The sequence below is a fragment of the Sorex fumeus genome, unplaced genomic scaffold, assembly GCF_029834395.1.
Source record: "Sorex fumeus unplaced genomic scaffold, SorFum_2.1 ptg000047l, whole genome shotgun sequence".
In the NCBI taxonomy this organism is placed as follows: Eukaryota; Metazoa; Chordata; class Mammalia; order Eulipotyphla; family Soricidae; genus Sorex; species Sorex fumeus.
The window spans coordinates 15887316-15905832 of record NW_026606104.1 but is presented as its reverse complement, the minus strand read 5'-3'; the positions used below and the strand labels follow the sequence as shown (position 1 = coordinate 15905832).

The 18517-nt window shown below is 36.3% G+C and overlaps 1 protein-coding gene across 1 annotated transcript in view; it reads right to left on the bottom strand.

Moving 5' to 3' along the window:
- Positions 1–18517, bottom strand: part of COL24A1 (collagen type XXIV alpha 1 chain) — a 324882-nt gene that overhangs the window by 98488 nt on the left and 207877 nt on the right. Inside the window, exons 30-36 of the mRNA XM_056123526.1 lie at positions 17499–17552; positions 17010–17054; positions 16825–16869; positions 9610–9663; positions 5840–5893; positions 914–967; positions 24–77 (exon numbers count right to left, since the gene is read on the bottom strand). Coding sequence (XP_055979501.1) covers positions 24–77; positions 914–967; positions 5840–5893; positions 9610–9663; positions 16825–16869; positions 17010–17054; positions 17499–17552 — 360 coding nt within the window. The remainder of the gene's footprint in view (positions 1–23; positions 78–913; positions 968–5839; positions 5894–9609; positions 9664–16824; positions 16870–17009; positions 17055–17498; positions 17553–18517) is intronic.

Genomic DNA, 18517 nt, shown 5'->3' with positions numbered 1-18517 from the left:
AATGGTTTCCAGTTGGCACTTACCCGTAACCCTGGTTCCCCAGAAACTCCAATAGTGCCTGTTGGTCCAATATCTCCCTGAAAAAAACAAAAGGGAAGATTAAAATCTTCTATTAAGAAAATTTAGGGCTGGGTGATAGTACAGCTTGTAGGGACTATCACCTATGAACAGTGATAGTACAGCCTGCAGGGCACTATCACCTATGAACCTAGCCTGGGTTCAATCTTCATTCAGTCTCTTGAGACTTGTCAGATGTGATCCCTGAGCTAAGCCCTGAGCATTGCTGGGTGTGGCCCACAAACCAAGCCCCTCCATTTTTTTTTTTTTTTGTGGGACAAGACACAGCAGAACTCAGGGGCTATTGCTGGCTCTATGCTCAAGGGGTCATTCAGTGTATGATGAGGTGCCAGAGAATGAACCTGGGTCTCCCAAATGCAAAGCATCAGCTCAGTTGGTTGAACTATTTTTCTTTCCCTACACTATTTTTCACAAAAAATAAGATCTAACGATCATCAAGATCCATAGAACTTCTCATTTTTTTTGAAATTTTTAGATTGAATCACCGTGAGATACAGTAACAAAGCTTTCATGATTGAATTTCAGCCATACAATGATCCAACACCCATCCATCCACCAGTGCACATTTTCTACCACCAATGTTCTCAGTATTTCTCCCACCACCCATATCCCAGCCTCTGTGGTAGGCACTTTCCTTCTTACTCTCTTTCTACTTTTGGGCATTATTGTTTGCAATACTGATACTGAGAGGCCATCATGTTTAATACTTCCCATTCTTATTTGCATATCTATCCCTGCTTTCAAGAAGATGGGGGTTTGTTTAAATGTGACAAAAGAAGGGAACTTAATGGTGAATGGTTAAGAGACCCTCCCTTTTTCTATTTAAGAATATTACCTTAGCACCTGGCTCGCCTTGCAGACCAGATTCTCCCTCAATGCCTGAAGGTCCCTAAAAGAGAATTATTGGATACATGATTTGTATGTCTTCTTTCAATGATGACAAAGGTGATAATAATATCATAAAAAGATGGTAGAAAGCCTTAGCTTAAAGGTGAAATACCTATATCAAGGTAAGGATCATTTGCCCTTTGTAAGCAGCATGGTATAAAACGAGATATTCTCTGGGACTCTTAGAAGAGTTTAAATGTCAAGACAATATCTCTTGAAATAAGGAATTTTAACCAGTTTCTTCTAATACTTTCTTTCATACTTTATTCATGATATTAAAGACCAATACTCTTCCATTGACTTATAATTATTGCTCTTAATATTTAACTACCTAATTCATTTTTTGATAGTTTTATCCATTTCTCCTAACCCTCTGAAGTAGGCTTCCTAAAAAAAAATTAAGTATTCTATCATACAGTGTAATTTTTTTTTAAACACTGCAAAAGATACACACACACAATTTTCATGGTTGATTCCAAGTTTGGTTCCCTTTATCTTGAAAACAAACACAATTTTCTGCAATTTCTGACTAGCTTTAGGCCTAGAACTTCTGCATTGATTTTATGGCTTGGAGTACTCAACTTGTGTTTGAACATGTGATATAAGCCTCACCTTTTTTCTCTTTCATTCCTCATCCTCTCCTCTGCTTCTCCTCTCATTGCCTTCCCTTCTCTCTCTTCTTTGAAGGACTGTGCTTTTTCCCCTTAAATTTTTTTTTATTGAATCATCATGAGACAGAGCATTGCAAAATTGTTCATGATAGCGTTTCAGTCACAGAATATTTCAACTTCGATCCCTCCACCAGTGTAATTTCCCAGCACCATGTCCCCAGTTTCTCCCCCCCCCCCCCCCGCTTCAAGTCACCCCTCACCCAAGCCTGCCTTTATGGCAGACACCTCACTTCTCTCTCTCTCTCTCTTTCTTTCTCTCTCATTTTAGGCATTGTGGTTTGCAATACAGATGTTGAAAGGTTATCACGTATATCCCTTTACATGCTTTCAACACTCAGTACTTGTCCAGAGTGAACATTTCCTACTATTATTGTCATAATGGACCCTCGTCTATCTTAACTACCCTCCATCTCCCACACATTGACCCACCACTGACCAGTCTTCCTGCCTTATTTTCTCTGGTCTTGAATGAAAGCAGTTTCATACTTTTTTCATATATTCCACAAATATATGCAGTCATTCTATATATATGTCCCTCTCCTTCTGACTTATTTCACTCAGCATGACAATTTCCAAGTCTATCCATTTATAGGCAAATTTCATGATCTCAATTTTCCTAACATCTGTGTAGTATTCCATTTTGTCCCTGTACCATAGTTTCTTTTTCCATACATTTGTTCTGGGGCACTCAGGTTGTTTCCAGATTCTGGCTATTGTGAATAGTGCTACAATGAACACAGAAGTGCAGATGGAGTGTTTGCTGTGTTTTTGGACCACCCGGGTATATTCCCAGAAGTGGTTTTCTGGGGCAAATGGGAGCTCAATTTCTAGTTTGTTGAGGAATGTCTAATACTCAAAGCATTAAACAGATTCAATGCAGTTCCTATAATGATTCTCATGACATTTTTCAAAGAAATTGATAGTACAGTCCTGAAATTTGTATGGAACAATATACTGCCACGAATAGCTGAAACAATCCTTGGAAAAAACAAGGTGGGAGGCATCACCTTCCCCCAACTTCAAACTCTATTACAAAGCATGATAATGATATTAAAACACCATGGTAATGAAATGACAGACTGCAGACCAATGGAATGGAGTTGATTATCCTGGCACAGCCCTCAAATATATGATTACCTAATATTTGATAAAGGAGAAAGAAATATGATGTGGAACAAGGAAAGCTTCTTAAACAAGTGGTTCTGGGAAAACTTGACTGATACATGTGAAAAAGATAAACTCTGACCTAACACCATGGACAAAAGTTATAACAAAATAGACTAACAACCTCAACATCAGACCTGAATCCATAATGTACACTGAAGAAAACATAGGCAAAACCCTACATAACATTGAAACTCAAGGCATCTTTAAAGATGAAACACCGCTGACAAAGCAAGTGGAAACCAAGATTAACAAATGACACTACATTAAATTAAGAAGCTTCTGCACCCCAAAAGAAACAGTGACCAAGATACAAAGACAGTTCATGGAGTTGGAAAAACCCAATATCCATCTTATAAGGGGTTAATATAAAAGATGTAGAAGGCACGAGTAGAACTTTACAAGAAAAAAACAAACACATCAAAAAAAATGGGGAGAAGAAATGAAAAGAAGCCTCCTCAAAGAAGAAATTTGAATGGTCAAATGGCACATGAAAAAGTGGTCTACATCACTGATTATCAGGGAGATGCAAGTTAAAACAAAAATGAGATGTCATCTCATGCCACAGAGACTGACATACCCAAATGAACAAGAACAACCAGTGCTGGATCGGATGCAGGGAGAAAGAGACTCTCATTCATTGCTGGTGGGAATTTTGACCAGTCCAGCCTTTTTGAGAAATAATAGGACTGTATTTTAATGTAGTTTATCATCTGGAATGGATGATAAACTCTTAAAGGAATCAGAATCTCTGTAATACCATGGTAATGAAATAAAGACAGACTGCAGACCAATGGAATGGAGTTGATTATCCTGGCACAGCCCTAAAATATATGATTACCTAATATTTGATAAAGGAGAAAGAAATATGATGTGGAACAATCATGTGGTCTGTAGTTTAGTCACTCCTGTACCTCCAGAAAATATCTAGTCCCAAGAAAAATAAAAGGCATATTCAGCATAGATACAGGGTGTAAAAAAGTTCAATAAATCTAGAGCACCTTAAACAGGTCTGCAGAAATTAAATAATGTCTAACATTATTTATCACATTAAGATAGTGGCATTTTTCAAAGGTGATAAACATACCTTTAGAAACAACACCAGAAAGATGAGTGGACAAAATCTAGTTAAGGTAGAAAGGGAGTTGGAGTAGACAGGGGATAATAAAATAGCCTATAGGAGTTGGAATATGGCTCATGGCAAGTGGTTTTCCTTGTACATGTGACTGGGAGGCACTAGTTTGATCTCTAGTAAAAAGACAACAAATAGCTGAGAACTAGAGCAGGGCAACAGGGATGAAAAAGAAAAGATACAGTTTTGACATTGAAGGGGCATTGTTCAAAGAAAATATGGCTGACTGAAGAGGATTAAGTAGGATGGCAGCATGAGGTAACTAGGTATAATGGGTTTCCTTCAGTGAAATGAGTAAAAGGAGGATGAATAGCAGACAAGTGACGGGTTTGGCTTAGATATTGTACATCTGAGATGCTTGAAGGACATTCAGGTATATAAATAAAAAACACCAGGAAATCAATAATTCAAGTGAGAAGTATGATGAGTTGGAGCTACCATGTTGCAAGCTGTCAGCATAAAATTGGTAGAGTGACTATGTAGGTGATTTTTCATCTGGGGAATATTTTCACATTAAGACAGAAAGGCTAAGCAGAAACAAGAGAGAACAGTCTCACAGATGTAAAAGGCAAAGAAAAATTATGTCTAATTCATTTAGAGCTAAAGTTGTCAAAGAAAAATGACGTGACAGGATTTTATAAATATAACAAATATGACTTATTATCATAAAATAAATTCTTATGTGGGGGTCATCTCTCAAAATCCCTCAAATATAAAGAAAAGGGCCATCAAGCTCACTCAAAATTAGTGGAGAAAAAGGTTTCAGTCTTATTTTGCTTGTCATTTAAGTGAGCTGTGAAAAGGCAACTGTATAACTATAAAATTAGGCTCATACTCTAGTAATCAGTACTTTATTCATTTATTTTTTATTAGTGAAACACCATGAGGTACAGTTGTAGACTTACAAATTTTTGTACTTAGGTTGCAGTTATACAATGATAAAATACCCATCCCTCCACCAGTGTCCACTCTCCACCATCAATGATCCCAGCATCCCTCCCACCCCCGCATTGCCCCCATCCCACCCTGCCTCTGTGGCAAGGCATTCCCCTTTGTTCTCTCTCTCCTTTTGGGTGCTATGGTTTGCAAAAGAGGAACTGAGTGGCAATCATGTTCATCTCCCATCCTGGGAGGATCCTCCCAACACCCCTTATTTGGTACTCCTTTCTCTATCTGAGCTGCCTTTTCCCCTAGCATGTGCAGCAGGCCTCCAAGCCATAGAGTAAACCTCCTGGTACTTATCTTTGCTATTCTTGGGTGTTAGTCTCTTATTTTGTTACTTAATATTCCCAAGATGAATGCAATCTTTCTATGTCTGTCCCTCTCTTTCTGACTCATTTCACTTAGCATACTACTTTCCATGTAATACCAATTGTATGTAAATGTCATGACTTCATCTTTTCTAACAGCTACATAGTACTCCATTGTGTAGATATACCAAAGTTTCTTTAACCAGTCATCTGTTCTCGGGCACTCAGGTTTTTTTCCAGATTTGACTATTGTAAACAGTGCTGCAATGAACAAACAAGTGCAGATGTCACTTTGACTATACTTTTTTTGCCTCTTTGGGATATATTCCCAGGAGTTGTATTACTGGGTCAAATGGGAGCTCAATTTCTAATTTTTTGAGAATCTTCCATACTCTTTTCCATAAGGACTGAACCAGTCGGCATTCCCACCAGCAGTGAAGGAGGGTCCCTTTCTCGCCATATCCACGCCAACACCAGTTGCTTTTGTTCTTTTGGATGGTAATCACTACTTTTAATGGAACTTCAGGTGTTACTTTCAGACTGAAAACACACTACAGAATTATTCTGCATAGTATATAATACAGCAACTTTGACTTTCTAGGAGTCTTAGAAAACAACTGAATACTGATGAATTGGTAAGAGTCAAGAAAAATTACCTCAGTTCCCATTTCTCCAGGAGGCCCAACATCACCTTGAGGTCCCCGTGGTCCCTACATTAAAATAAAATATAGAATTTGAGAATATTGGAAAGTTTATTATACAAAGTTTATAATTATGAAGCTCATAGTCTTATATGTTATGAGGAAGTGAGTGATATTTTATTATACTCTGTTAATGATCCAGAGAATTCTGTTAATTATATTATCTTTTGAGGTAAGCAGAAGTGGCTGCTAATATTCAACTAAGGAAGACAAGTAGAAAATAGTATTTTAAAACTATGTGACGTATTCTGATGACATTTTGAGATTGTAAGATTTTATCTTTTTAAAAATATTTCGCTTTGATGCTTAGAAATACCAACAATTTGGAAGGTCAGGAAATACTATTTTGCTCGTTTTCTGAATAAAAATAAGAAAACAAATGAAAGAAAGAAACAAAAGAAATACAATCTCACCACAACTTCTTTCTGAAGGCCACTGAATGTAGCTGTCTACTGAGCAAACTTAGAAGAGCAATATTATGTACTAGTTTTGCATTAGCTTATTTTTTAAGTGACCCAAATCTAGAAAAGAAACAGCAAATTTCTTCCTAAAAAACTAAGTAAGTATTTCAGTTTTAATGGATCATATAGTCATTGTCATGTGTGTCATGACTTTGAAGTACAAAAAAAGTCACACACACAAGTGAATTGTGGTGATTTTGCTTCAATACAGCCATACCTATGCATAATTATGACTCCATATTTCTAAAGAAATCTAACTTTCCTTAAGATTTTAAGATTGGCCATGGTAAGACTTAAACACAATTTTAGGTTTGATCTTTTCTTCTCAGTTTCATTCTCTTCTACAAACATTTATTAAATATTGAATATTTTTAAAAGCTCTTCTTTATATTTTTTCCTTTCTTCCTGAGTGAAGACCATCTTTTTTCTCTCTCTCTCTTTCTCTCTCTCATACATGTAAGCAAAATGCTCTATCACCACACTACATATCCAGTCCTATCTATTTTTCTTTTCCACATTCAATTGTGAACTTCACATTTATCAAAAACATCTGTAATTCAATTATATGATCAATTTAGATGCATCTATAATGCATCTAAATTGATCATATAACCTTTCACTCTCAAACCTAGATATTCTCAGTTTCAATGAATGATATTATTCTATTATTTCATTCAAATAGTAATTTAAGAATGTTTTTTCACATACAATGTCTACAATGTATCTATTGCCTGTTAATTTTAAATTAATAATTTTGGCTTAGGGTCACATATGACAGTGCTTTACTTCTGGCTTTGTGGCTTAGGGATCACTATTCATGGTACCATTCTTGGTGGTGTCATGACTAAACAGTACTATTTAGGTGCTGTTTAGTCATTTAGTTATTTATAGTTACAGTCACAAATAATTTCTTAAGACTAAGATGTTACAAATATTGTTTTACTAGCCTGCTGGCATGTTATTTTTACCTAAACACGTCTTTTATTAAGAAAACATTAGTTTGTATTTTATTTCACTTGTCTACCATTTTGTGTAAATGATTACTATTTGAGGTATATGACCTTTTTACAGTTCAACAGACATACATTAAGTGGATACATTACACTAGACATTATAGTGGGGAAGACATTTTCAAAGCAGAAAGAAATAGTCTCTTACTTCAAGAAATTTCAGACTTTTAAAATAAAGTAGTTAAGCATATAATGCTAGAGAGAGTTAAATTAATTTTGATCAATATATTTTAGAATTTGGATAGTTAATAAGTATACACAAGGGAAAAATTATGCACTTTAATAAAATCAATACCATATATTTATCTGGAAGGCATTATATACACAAATATATATGTATATATTCATATATGTGTGTCACAGTTTTACATATTATTTGGTAAAGTTCACACCAAAGGTCAATTATTCAAAGAAGAAGGAATTGAACATAATTTGGTAAGAATAGCTCTTTGAATGTTAGAATTTTCCACTTGTTATTAGTTAAATCAATTATGCAATGGCCACCTGTAAACCTTTGTGTCAACTGGTGGATAAGATCAGCCCAGTAGTTTGAAAGACTACATTGTACTCTAAATCTTTGAAGCAGGTAATAGCACATTATATCTGATACCATTAAGCAGAAAAATGACTTCATAGCCAATAAAGAATAATTTTGAGAAAGTAGGTGTGATAAGTTCTTTCCTTTCCACAATCCATTTTCCATGGAAACTATATAATTGAATCACATTTATGAAATTGTGTTGTAAGTGTTTTGATTCTTGATACAATAGCATATCTGTCATGTTTGTACATTTTGTCCCATCATATGTAGAGCTTGGTTTTTCTAAATGGTCGTTTTATTATAGAATTGTAGTCATAAATCCTACTGTCTGTGTAGGATTGTAATAATTATTATACTAACAGCATGTCATTACAGAAAGAAAATTTTGAGTCAATAAAACAAACTTATCTTTGTTGAAACAGAAATAAGTGAAATTTCAATATTTTTATAAAAACTAGAACAAATTTAGATTATATGAAATAAAGGAAGACACAAAATTTAGGATAACACTGTTTTGTCCTTCCTCAGGTAGCTTAGGTTTATCAGGTCACACCCATGCTAGGACACTGAACTTGTATTGTAAGCAATGTCCTTTCTATATGGACACAGGAAAACAGTTAATATTATGCTTTGTAACTTGGGAGTTTATTGACTCCAAATAATATTTACTCCTGGGCATCTGCTTTCTTGACTCAGTTGCTCTTAGTTCCTAACACTCCAAAAGCAAGGTCCCGACGAGGAACTGAATGAGCCCAGGGCAAGCTATGAGCTACCCTGGCATCGAAATGGGCCAGGCCAAAGTGCCACGATACTCAACTATAAGTTGAGGGCATGATCATGGACAAATGCTGTCATGATCCAAAAGTAAGTAACAACGAGACTAGAACCCTGCTAGGGCTAGGAAGACTAACCTGGCCTGAGGACTGCGGAATGTATAATGAGATGTTTATATCGCTTACTGTGCTCACACAGAATGACATTGCTAGAAATATTAGAAGTAGATTTACTACAACTATTTAAGTAGACTACTAGCTGAGGAAAGAACACACCCTTGTTAGGATCCCACCCTTGAGCGGATCTCCTAGTAATCTGGAATAATCTCTTTAGATGAGATTTTATCCTTGAGTTAATCTCCTGGAGGAGTGGTATTACCTCTCTTTGTTCATTTGTCAATGTTCAACCCTCCTTTGTGTCACCGCCTTACATGATTGCTATATAAACTAAGACTGTAAGCTTAGAAGGGCAGAGTCAGAAGTGAGGGGGCTTGGCTCCAGAGATCCAGAGTCAGAGCCAGAAGGAGAAAGGTTCCAGATTGGGGCCCAAGAGAGAAGGAGGCAGAGAGACAGGAGTGAAGAGGATTAAAATAAAGTACAATTGATACCGACCAGCCTGGCCCTCGTTTCTTCCTTCGTCTGCCTTTGGCCAACAGCCATCATGATCCAGGCCACACACAGCAGCTCAAGAGCACTGAACGCGGGTGGTGAGACAGAGCCATCCAGAGAACCCGCGAACACACAACCTTCAGTGTGCTAAGATTTTACAACTAAACACTACATTCACAACAAAATATTCGTGCTATGAAATAAGGCACTTATTATAAATGCTGCTTTTGAAAACATACCAGACACAACACATCAGGGCAGGACAATGATAACAGAAATGTATATGACTATTATGAGAAAAATAGAATCAGAAGTATAAAGATAAACTTACTGGCTCTCCTGCAAGTCCCCTGTCTCCTGTACTCCCAGGAACTCCTTGTAATCCCTTTGCAAAGAAAAAGCGAAACCTGAAGAAACAGTGGTGCTTAAAAATAGGGGCACTGAGTGATAGTATTGTGAGTAGGGCACTTGCTTTGCAAGAGGCTGACTCGGGCTTGATCCCTGGCACCCCATATGGCTCCCTGAGCCCACCAGAAATGATCATTGAGTGAAAAGCCACGAGTAAGTTCTTAGAACCACTGGTATGGCCCCAAACACACACACACACACACACACACACACACACACACACACACACACACACGAGTAAGCTGGGGCCTTATGTCAGCTTTCTTTTTCAATAATCCTACCAACTTTTTCTAACTGTACTGTTGTTTGCTTTATGGTAGCACTGTAGCACTGTTCTCCCATTGTTCATCCATTTGCTCGAGCGGACACCAGTAACATCTCACAACAAATTGTGAGACTTGTTGTTAGTGTTTTTGGCATATTGAATACATCATGGGTAGCATGCCAGGCTTTGCCGTGCAGGCGAGATACTCTTGGTAGCTTGCTGGACTCTCCAAAAACGGTGGAGAAATCGAACCCAGGTTGGCTACATGCAAGGCAATTGCCCTACCCACTGTGCTATCATTCCAGCCCATGCTTTATGGTAAATATAAAAATTATGAAATCTATTATATCAAAACATTTTCAAATTTAGAGTTCTAAGACATGAGATATATTCACATTGTTATCAGCACCACTATCTATTTTCAGAAATAAGCATTCATTAATGACTTTGATTACCTGGAGACCATCATTCTCCTTTCTGACTCTGAATCAAACTATGTTAAGTAACTTGTAGAAGTGGAATAACAGAATATTTATTCTTTTGTGTTTTGTTTATTTCATACAACATATTTTCAAGGTTCATTCACATTGTAATGTGGTTCATTTCATGATTTTAGAGCTGTATAACATTCCACTCTATGGCTAAACAATAAACACATCTTGGTCATCTACTAATCTGTCAATGAACACTTAGGTTTTTTACCTTGTGGCTATTGCACAAGGATTTCAATTTCTGCATCACGCTCTTGCCAACACTAGTTTTTCTCTCTTATCTGTTTCTTTCTCTGTCTCCCAGTGTGTATAATAGTAGTTGTCCTAATGGATAATAAGAAGTAGCTCATTTGGGTTTTGCTCTGTTTTCCCTAATGATTAGTAATACTGCATCACCTTCTAATGTGCTCTCAGTATTATATTCTTTGTAGAAATTCTATTCAAGTCCTTCTATTCATTAGTTTTTATGCTGTTGAGTTTTAGGAGTTCTTTATATCTACTTGTGTTCTGTATAACTACAGTTAATCTCTACTATATATGGAAAAATAACTTTCTATATTTTTTTGAAATTTAAATTTTTAAATACCTCTAATAAAAATAGTTTCTCCCTGCTCCCACACTCCTAGAATCTTTTTTATGTATAAATCCTGGCATGGCATAGAAATCTCAGACTCTCTATGACCAGAAAAGACAATTGGACCTCTTCAATTCTTTTGATTTCCCTTCATTTTAACACCGTGCATATGTAATATAATATAATAAAACAATTGAGTATATGTTCATATGTAGGTATGTGTTCTAAGTTTACATTACAACTCAGTCTTATAAAATCTAAATTAAATCTTAGCTTATTTTTTAAACCTCTTATTCAAAGATTTACTGAGTATATTATTCTGTGCCCAATATTAATGACTTTTAATGACATATAAAATATTGCCCTTGTCTGTTTGTATTTTCCTTCTCTACATTATTGACCTTGAGAAAGCAGGAGACTATAGAGTAGAAGATAATTATCATTTTATCTTAAAACTAAAGTTAAGAAATATGTTAAATAGAATATATCAAAAGTACTTAACAAATAGAAACTTGTGTACCAATTGAAACAAAGAGTAAAAGCTCAGAACTTTAAATAATGTCTCCCCAATTTTCTTTCCAAAGTGTGTTTGCACAGAACATCAAGCTTAATAGATACTTGCAATGCTGTTAATGGTGCATAAAAGCTGTTTGGCAAACCTATGAAGCTATCTTAATGGAGCCTATTTATTTTTATTGGCTCTGAAGCAGAAAAGCACAAGCTGGCACAAATAAAAACTTTTTGTTAGGTTTTCAGATACTACTTTTCAGATACACACACATACATAGCAGAATTGCTTGCTCCTCAATTCAACAATTGTCAAAATGATGACCATAAGAATAATGATTACTATGATCACTATTTGTCAAGGGGCTTGCCAAGCACAAAGTGAACTGCATTTGTTACACCTAAGAAAAATAACCTTTCATTTTTCCTTAAGAGAGGTTAAATAATTTGTACAGTGAAAGAGCAAGTGGCAGGACAAGTATTTGACCTTTGATATATCTGGCCCCAATGTCAAGTTCTTTCACTATACTGATCTGCTTCTGATTAAAATATGGACTCAAGTAGTCATTGCTTTTCCCTTATTCAAAAGCATGTGAAACATTCTCATAGATTTTTAAAGTAATATATTTTCATGACTATACTTTCACTGTTGGATTATGAAAATAGTGTACATTCTGCTTCATTATCTGAAAGTAGGAGGAAACAGTATTGTGGGCTTTTATAAAGATCATGGAATAAATTTATCAAATATTCTGAGTTACTACAGATAAAGCTATAAGAAAGAACTATTACGAGAGTTTCCACCTGTAATATTGCCCATGGACTAGCAAACCAATCTATATACAGATAAATATAAACCCAGGAAAAAAACATTTGTCAGTGAGAGAGGTGCAACTCCCAAGAAATGCTTAGAAGAGTTAGGTCTGGAAATTTTGGTGAACTGTGCTTGGCTGATCAATGCCAGGACTGGAGGATGCAGTGTTGCTTGAGTTCTGCAGTTCTGGGAACCACCCAAGCTCACCTAGCTGTGCTCAAGGATCTTTAGGACCTCATCTGGTGAATCCCTGGGGGCCATGCAGTGCTGGGGGGATTGAGCAGGGTGGTTTCCTGTCCCACAAAATACTCTAAAAAATACTGAAGGCATTGAAGAAAGATCAACCATAGGTACAAACTGGAATGAAGGATTCCTCATTTATAAGAAGAAAACGGCACTAGTTGAGATTCTGCATTGTTATATGATTTTCAACCAGAAGGAAAACCATTTAGGATTAATTAAAAATAGGAACATGAAATCTGACTGTCAAGAACAATAGAGCAGAATATGTAGAGACCACAATTAGTGGAAGACTTAAAGAAGAGAAATCTCAAATCTGAGCATAAACCCTACTTAGATGTCTAACAAAATAGGAGGAAAAAATTATCATATTAATAAAAAATTAAGAAAGAAATAAAAATAGATGGTGAAGCTATTAGACTTATCACATAAAGATTTTAAACTAGCTAATACAGGGGTTGGTGATGTAACTCAATGATAAAGCACATGTTTTACATTCATGAGACTTGAGTTTCACCTCTGATACTGTAATAAATGAATAAATAAGATGCCAATATAAACATTCTCAATAATGTAAGCATTTAATTAATAGTACTGTAAATCATGCTATCTAAACCAAAATTTGAAAAAAAAGAAAACTTGTAATGTAATTATGATATAATAAATATGATATAATATAATCATGTAATTATGATAAAATAAACAGATAATAACTTAAGAAATGGATCTACAAAAAACAATGGAATTAGTGAAACTGAAAATAACCACAAAGAAAAAAACAAAGTGGAATACTAAATGATAATATAAAAAAATCTTTAACCACTGAGAAAAAAGAAACATAGTGGTATACTAAATAATAATATAAAAACAATGTTATACATACCTGACACTAATTAAAATACAGAATATCATAAAAAATAAAGGGTGTTGGGAGGATCCTCCCAGGATGGGAGAAGCATGCTGAAAGTAGACTGTAGAACAAACATGATTGCCACTCAATGGTTCTTTTGCAAACCACAACACCCAAAAGGAGAGAGAGAACAAAGGGGAATGCCCTGCCACAGAGGCAGGGTGGAATGGGGGGAAGGGGAGTGGGAGGGATACTGGGATCCGTGCTGTTGGGAAATGGGCACTGGTGGAGGGATGGGTATTTGATCATTGTATAATTGAAACCCAAGCACAAAATTTGTAAGTCTACAACTGTACCTCATGGTGTCTCACTAATAAAAATTAGAAAAAAATAGATTGAAAAATATTATAATTAGGTATAAAATATTTACTGGAGATATGAAGAAACATTTGGAAATGATAAAGGGGCTAACTTACAAGGAAGACAAAGTCATCATGAATGTGAGCACTGTAGCACTGTCCTCCCATTGTTCATCGATTTCCTTGAGCGGGCACCAGTAACGTCTCCATTGTGAGACTGTTGTTACTGTTTTCAGCATATCGAATACACCATGGGGAGCTTGCCAGGCTCTGCAGTGTGGGTGAAATACTCTCAGTAGCTTGCCGGGCTCTCTGAGAGGGGTGGAGGGATTGAACTCGGGTTGGCTGCATGCAAGGCAAACACCCCACTGGCTGTGCCATCGCTCCAACCCATATGAAATTAAGAAATGCAAAACACCTCATACCTGTTCGGAAGGCTATTGTCAGGACGGGGGAAAACCCAGAAGCCAGGGAGGTAACTCAAAGTGCTGATGTGCATGTTTTTCATGCAGAAGGTTCTGCTTTGATCCTGGCATTGTATGGGCCCCTGAGCACCACTGTGGGGGACCCCAGCCCAGTACTGTACCCTGAGTGGTCCCTGAGCTCCCTAAGTACAACTCCAAAAAATGAAAGAAAGAGGAAGGGATAATGAAAAAGCAGAGGGAGAAGAGAAAATCCTAGGTGTTCTGATGATGTCTGGGAGAATTCGGAGCCTCGATCTTTGCTGGTGAGGATATAAATGAGGGCAACGTGGCATGGTCTGAAGGGAGCCCACTGAGGCCAGTCCCCACCAGCACTAAGCCTGGGTGCAAAGAAGAGGAAAGGGAGAGATGGGGGTGGCTGGTGAGGTATCTGGACCCCACTGCCCAGCACCTGCCTCGGACCCTGCCCACTCTGCCAGCCTGCAGAGGGAGTGGGCACTGGGTACTATCAGCCCACACACAGAGAGTGGGCACCAAACTCCTCTCCAAAAGGCCCAGACCTTTAACAGCATTTCTCAGCCTTTCCCAGCAACGATTCACCTCCTGAGCCCCCTGGTCTCTGCTGAGCCTTCTACATTTACTGAGTTATATCTGTGACCCCACTGGAATATGGGTGGTGGGCACACGGTTCCCATTAGGAAACTGCTTAAACAAGACTGTGCTCCAGGCACTATCCTGAGAATAAAGACTGGAAGTTGGAAGCAGCAGACCTGTTTCATATTCAAATATAAGATTTTTCTAATAATTGTCCTGCTACCTTAATCTTTGGACCAGTTTCTGTTTAAAAAAAAGGGGGGGGTCAACTCTGACTATTTTTAATTAGGGTCTGCTTCAAAGGGAACCTAAACTTACCATTTTTTTCGAGGGGGGGCGTGGAGGCACACCCAGCTGTGTTCAGGGGCCAACCCGGGATCTGCACTCGGGAAGTACTCTTGGCAGTGCTTGGGGAGTGATATGGGAAGCCAGGGATTGAACCTGGGCCAGCTGCATGCAAGCCTAGTGCTCCCACATAAATGTGAATGTTCTAAAAATAGAAGATGTATGTATAGGACTAAGTAAAACTCAGATGAATGGATTTAATCCATATCATTCAATTACATAGTTTTACTCTTCCACTATCCTATTAAAATAGCTTGTCATGGCTTCAATCACAAAAATGACTAGTATTTTTTATTTGATTTAGGAAATCAAATTATACATTATACATTTGTCTAGGCATGGATGACAGTTTAAAATAAAAGTAAAATTTTAAGGAAAATTTGAAAAAGAAAACCAAAACGAACAGGCAATTTTACTTATTTTAGTCTGATTTTTCTTTTTTCTTTTTTTGATGTTTGTGCCATACCCAGAAGTTCTCAGGGCTTACTCCTTGCTCTGCACTCAGGCATCACTCCTGGTGGGGCTAGAGTGACTATATGTGGTGCCGGAAAATTAGTACGTGCTGGCTTCTTGGTCTTATTTTTCTAAAGTAAGAATGTACTCGATCGGCTCCAAAATCATCTCTATTTATAATATATTAGCCTTGCATACAACATAGCAAAGTAGAAAGGTTCCACAGAAATAGCATTTATATTAGCATAACAGAAACCCAGATGACAAATATTAATACTGATTAGTATTACTTGAGGATGACTTCAACTAAAAACATGATGTCACATCTAAATTCTTTCCTTCATATAATTTCTTTTCCTGGTTTCTGATACTTGAGGTTTGACCACTGTCAAACATAATGTTATTATGGAAAGCAGCAAGCAGGGGGCAGCAGATTTCATAGAGGAACAAGAAAAACTTTAGTGATAATTAGTATAGCAGTTATTAGCATTTCCCCCTATCCTTTTGTAACTCATCAGCTGCAATACATTTAAATTACTATTTAATTAAAAACTTCAAATTACATATATGTACAAATCAAAATGTCATAATTAAAAATTATGGTTACAAATGAAAACAATTAAAGATACTCATACATTTAAGTGTATGTTTAAAATTATATATATCTTACTTATATTTAATTTATATATTAAATACATTTAACACAGAAGCAACCGCCCCTCTGGCAAAAAAAATGACATAATTCTAAAAATAGTTTTGATGGTAGAAAAATATCTAGCATTGTATGACATTAAAAAAATCCTTAACAAAGTCATGGGAAAGTATGATGGCACATGTAATTCTAAACTCCAAGGGCCTAAAAAAGAACATCAAATGGCATCAAAATGAAATGAGGCAAGAAGCTGTAAAAAATTTGATTTTTGTTAACTTTATTAATATCCCACTATGTTTATATGATCTGTTTTATTTTAAAATAAATACCACAAAAACATAACTAATAGTAACTAGAGTGAAGTAAAATTAATAGTTACCAGTTGATTAGATTTGTACAATTGAGGCTCAGAGTGAGTAAGCAATTTGACCAAGTAAAACACTCACCTAGTAACTGAAGAAGGAAAGCAATTTGTGTTGTCTTTGTCCAACATAAAGAATACTACGGAATGATTATGCCAGAAGTTAAAGTGGATAAAAATTGTTTATAACTTAATCACTGAAATTACTTACTGGTTTCCCTTGAGCGCCTCTCTCTCCAGGGTTCCCAGTCTTACCCTACATAAAAAAAAAGAAAAGAAAATGTTTAGATCAAGTAGCTTCCTCTCCAAATATTAATCATACAGCACAACAAACAAAAAGAAAACTTCGAAGATTTTTAAATATTTATCTTTCAACAGGAAATGTTTTATACTTACAATAAGACCATTAGGTCCTTTTTTTCCTTGATCTCCTTGTTCACCCTAATTAATTACAGAGGAGTTAGAAAGTATATGAACTATGTACTTGTGTATTCTCGTACGTACTGACACCCAATTATAACATTAAAAATAATTTCTCCATGTGTATAGTAAAGGCTTTTGAAAATGCTATACATATACTTAGAAAAAACTTATAACCACATTTTTTGAATGATAACACTATACTTTTTTTGTTTGAAGGGCCACACCTAGCTGTGCTCAGTACTTACTCCTGGCTCTGCACTCAGGAATCACTCTGGGTGGGAATTTGGGAAACCATAAGTGATTTGGGGATCTAACATGGGCCAGCTGAGTGCAAAGCAAGCACACTCCTGTTGTACTATTTCTCTGGCCCTGAACACTCACTTTTTTCTTTCTTTTAAACAAGTAAGGCATATGGGCTCAATAGAACTTAACTGCAAAAGAAACGAGAAAACCAGTAATTACCTTGGCACCTTGTATGCCTTGTTCCCCTAAGAGACCATCCAGTCCTCTTGGTCCCTGGAGATTAAAAAAAATAACCTGTTGTTAATTTGAAATGTTCTCTTTTATATTATGCATCCTTACAAATGAAGATACCATGCTCTTCTTGCATTGATAAACTCCATCTGCTTGTTTCTGGGTCATGACCACAAAAAAGGATAAAGCTGTGTATACAGATGAAACTATTTTCATAGCACAAGCAAGTCATTCCTTGCTAAAGCATTCTCTACTAAAATGACAGTAGAGTTTTTGGAAATTATTCAAATGGTTAGAGAAATGTGAAATGTGTGTATCATGAACTTATGATCCTGTAGAACCTGAGTTGATCCTTCCACACTTATGTCCTCCAGTACAACTGAGGTAGCCCTGCATGACCCAAGAGCACCAGTGAGCAAAATATTACCAGGAATGGCCTCCAGATCCCTGAATACTATTAATATGTCTGCTTTTCCCCAATAATATTGTATTTTTATTTAAACTGAATTTTGAGGATCATAAAGTCCTTCTCAAATAAATTAGTTTAATTCTACACCCATTAACTGAATATCACCATAACAATATTAAGAAATTCCCATTATGAATGATAAGGTAATATACATAAATAGCTATACTATCACTTGTATCACTTGTTATGCTGTTAATCTTCAATTTGCTCGAACTATATTATAGGAAGGAATAAATGGAGAAGAAAAGATTTCATAGGTCTGGGAAGGAAAAAAATAGCTACTATAGTTAGAGTGATGCTTTCATAGATTTCAAAACAGAAAAAAACACTAACCAAAAGGAATTCAAAACAGAAGGCTATCTAGATAGAAGGATAGTGTGACAAAGAAGAAAAGAGGTAGGAAATAAAGATACCTACGAATGGAAACAAAAAGCAGTTTGTGAGCTGGGGGAGAACTCAGTGGCAGAACAACTGCCTTGCACGTGTGAGGCCCTGGGTTCACTCCCTTTTACAAGAAACATTATTCTTTTAAAAAAAA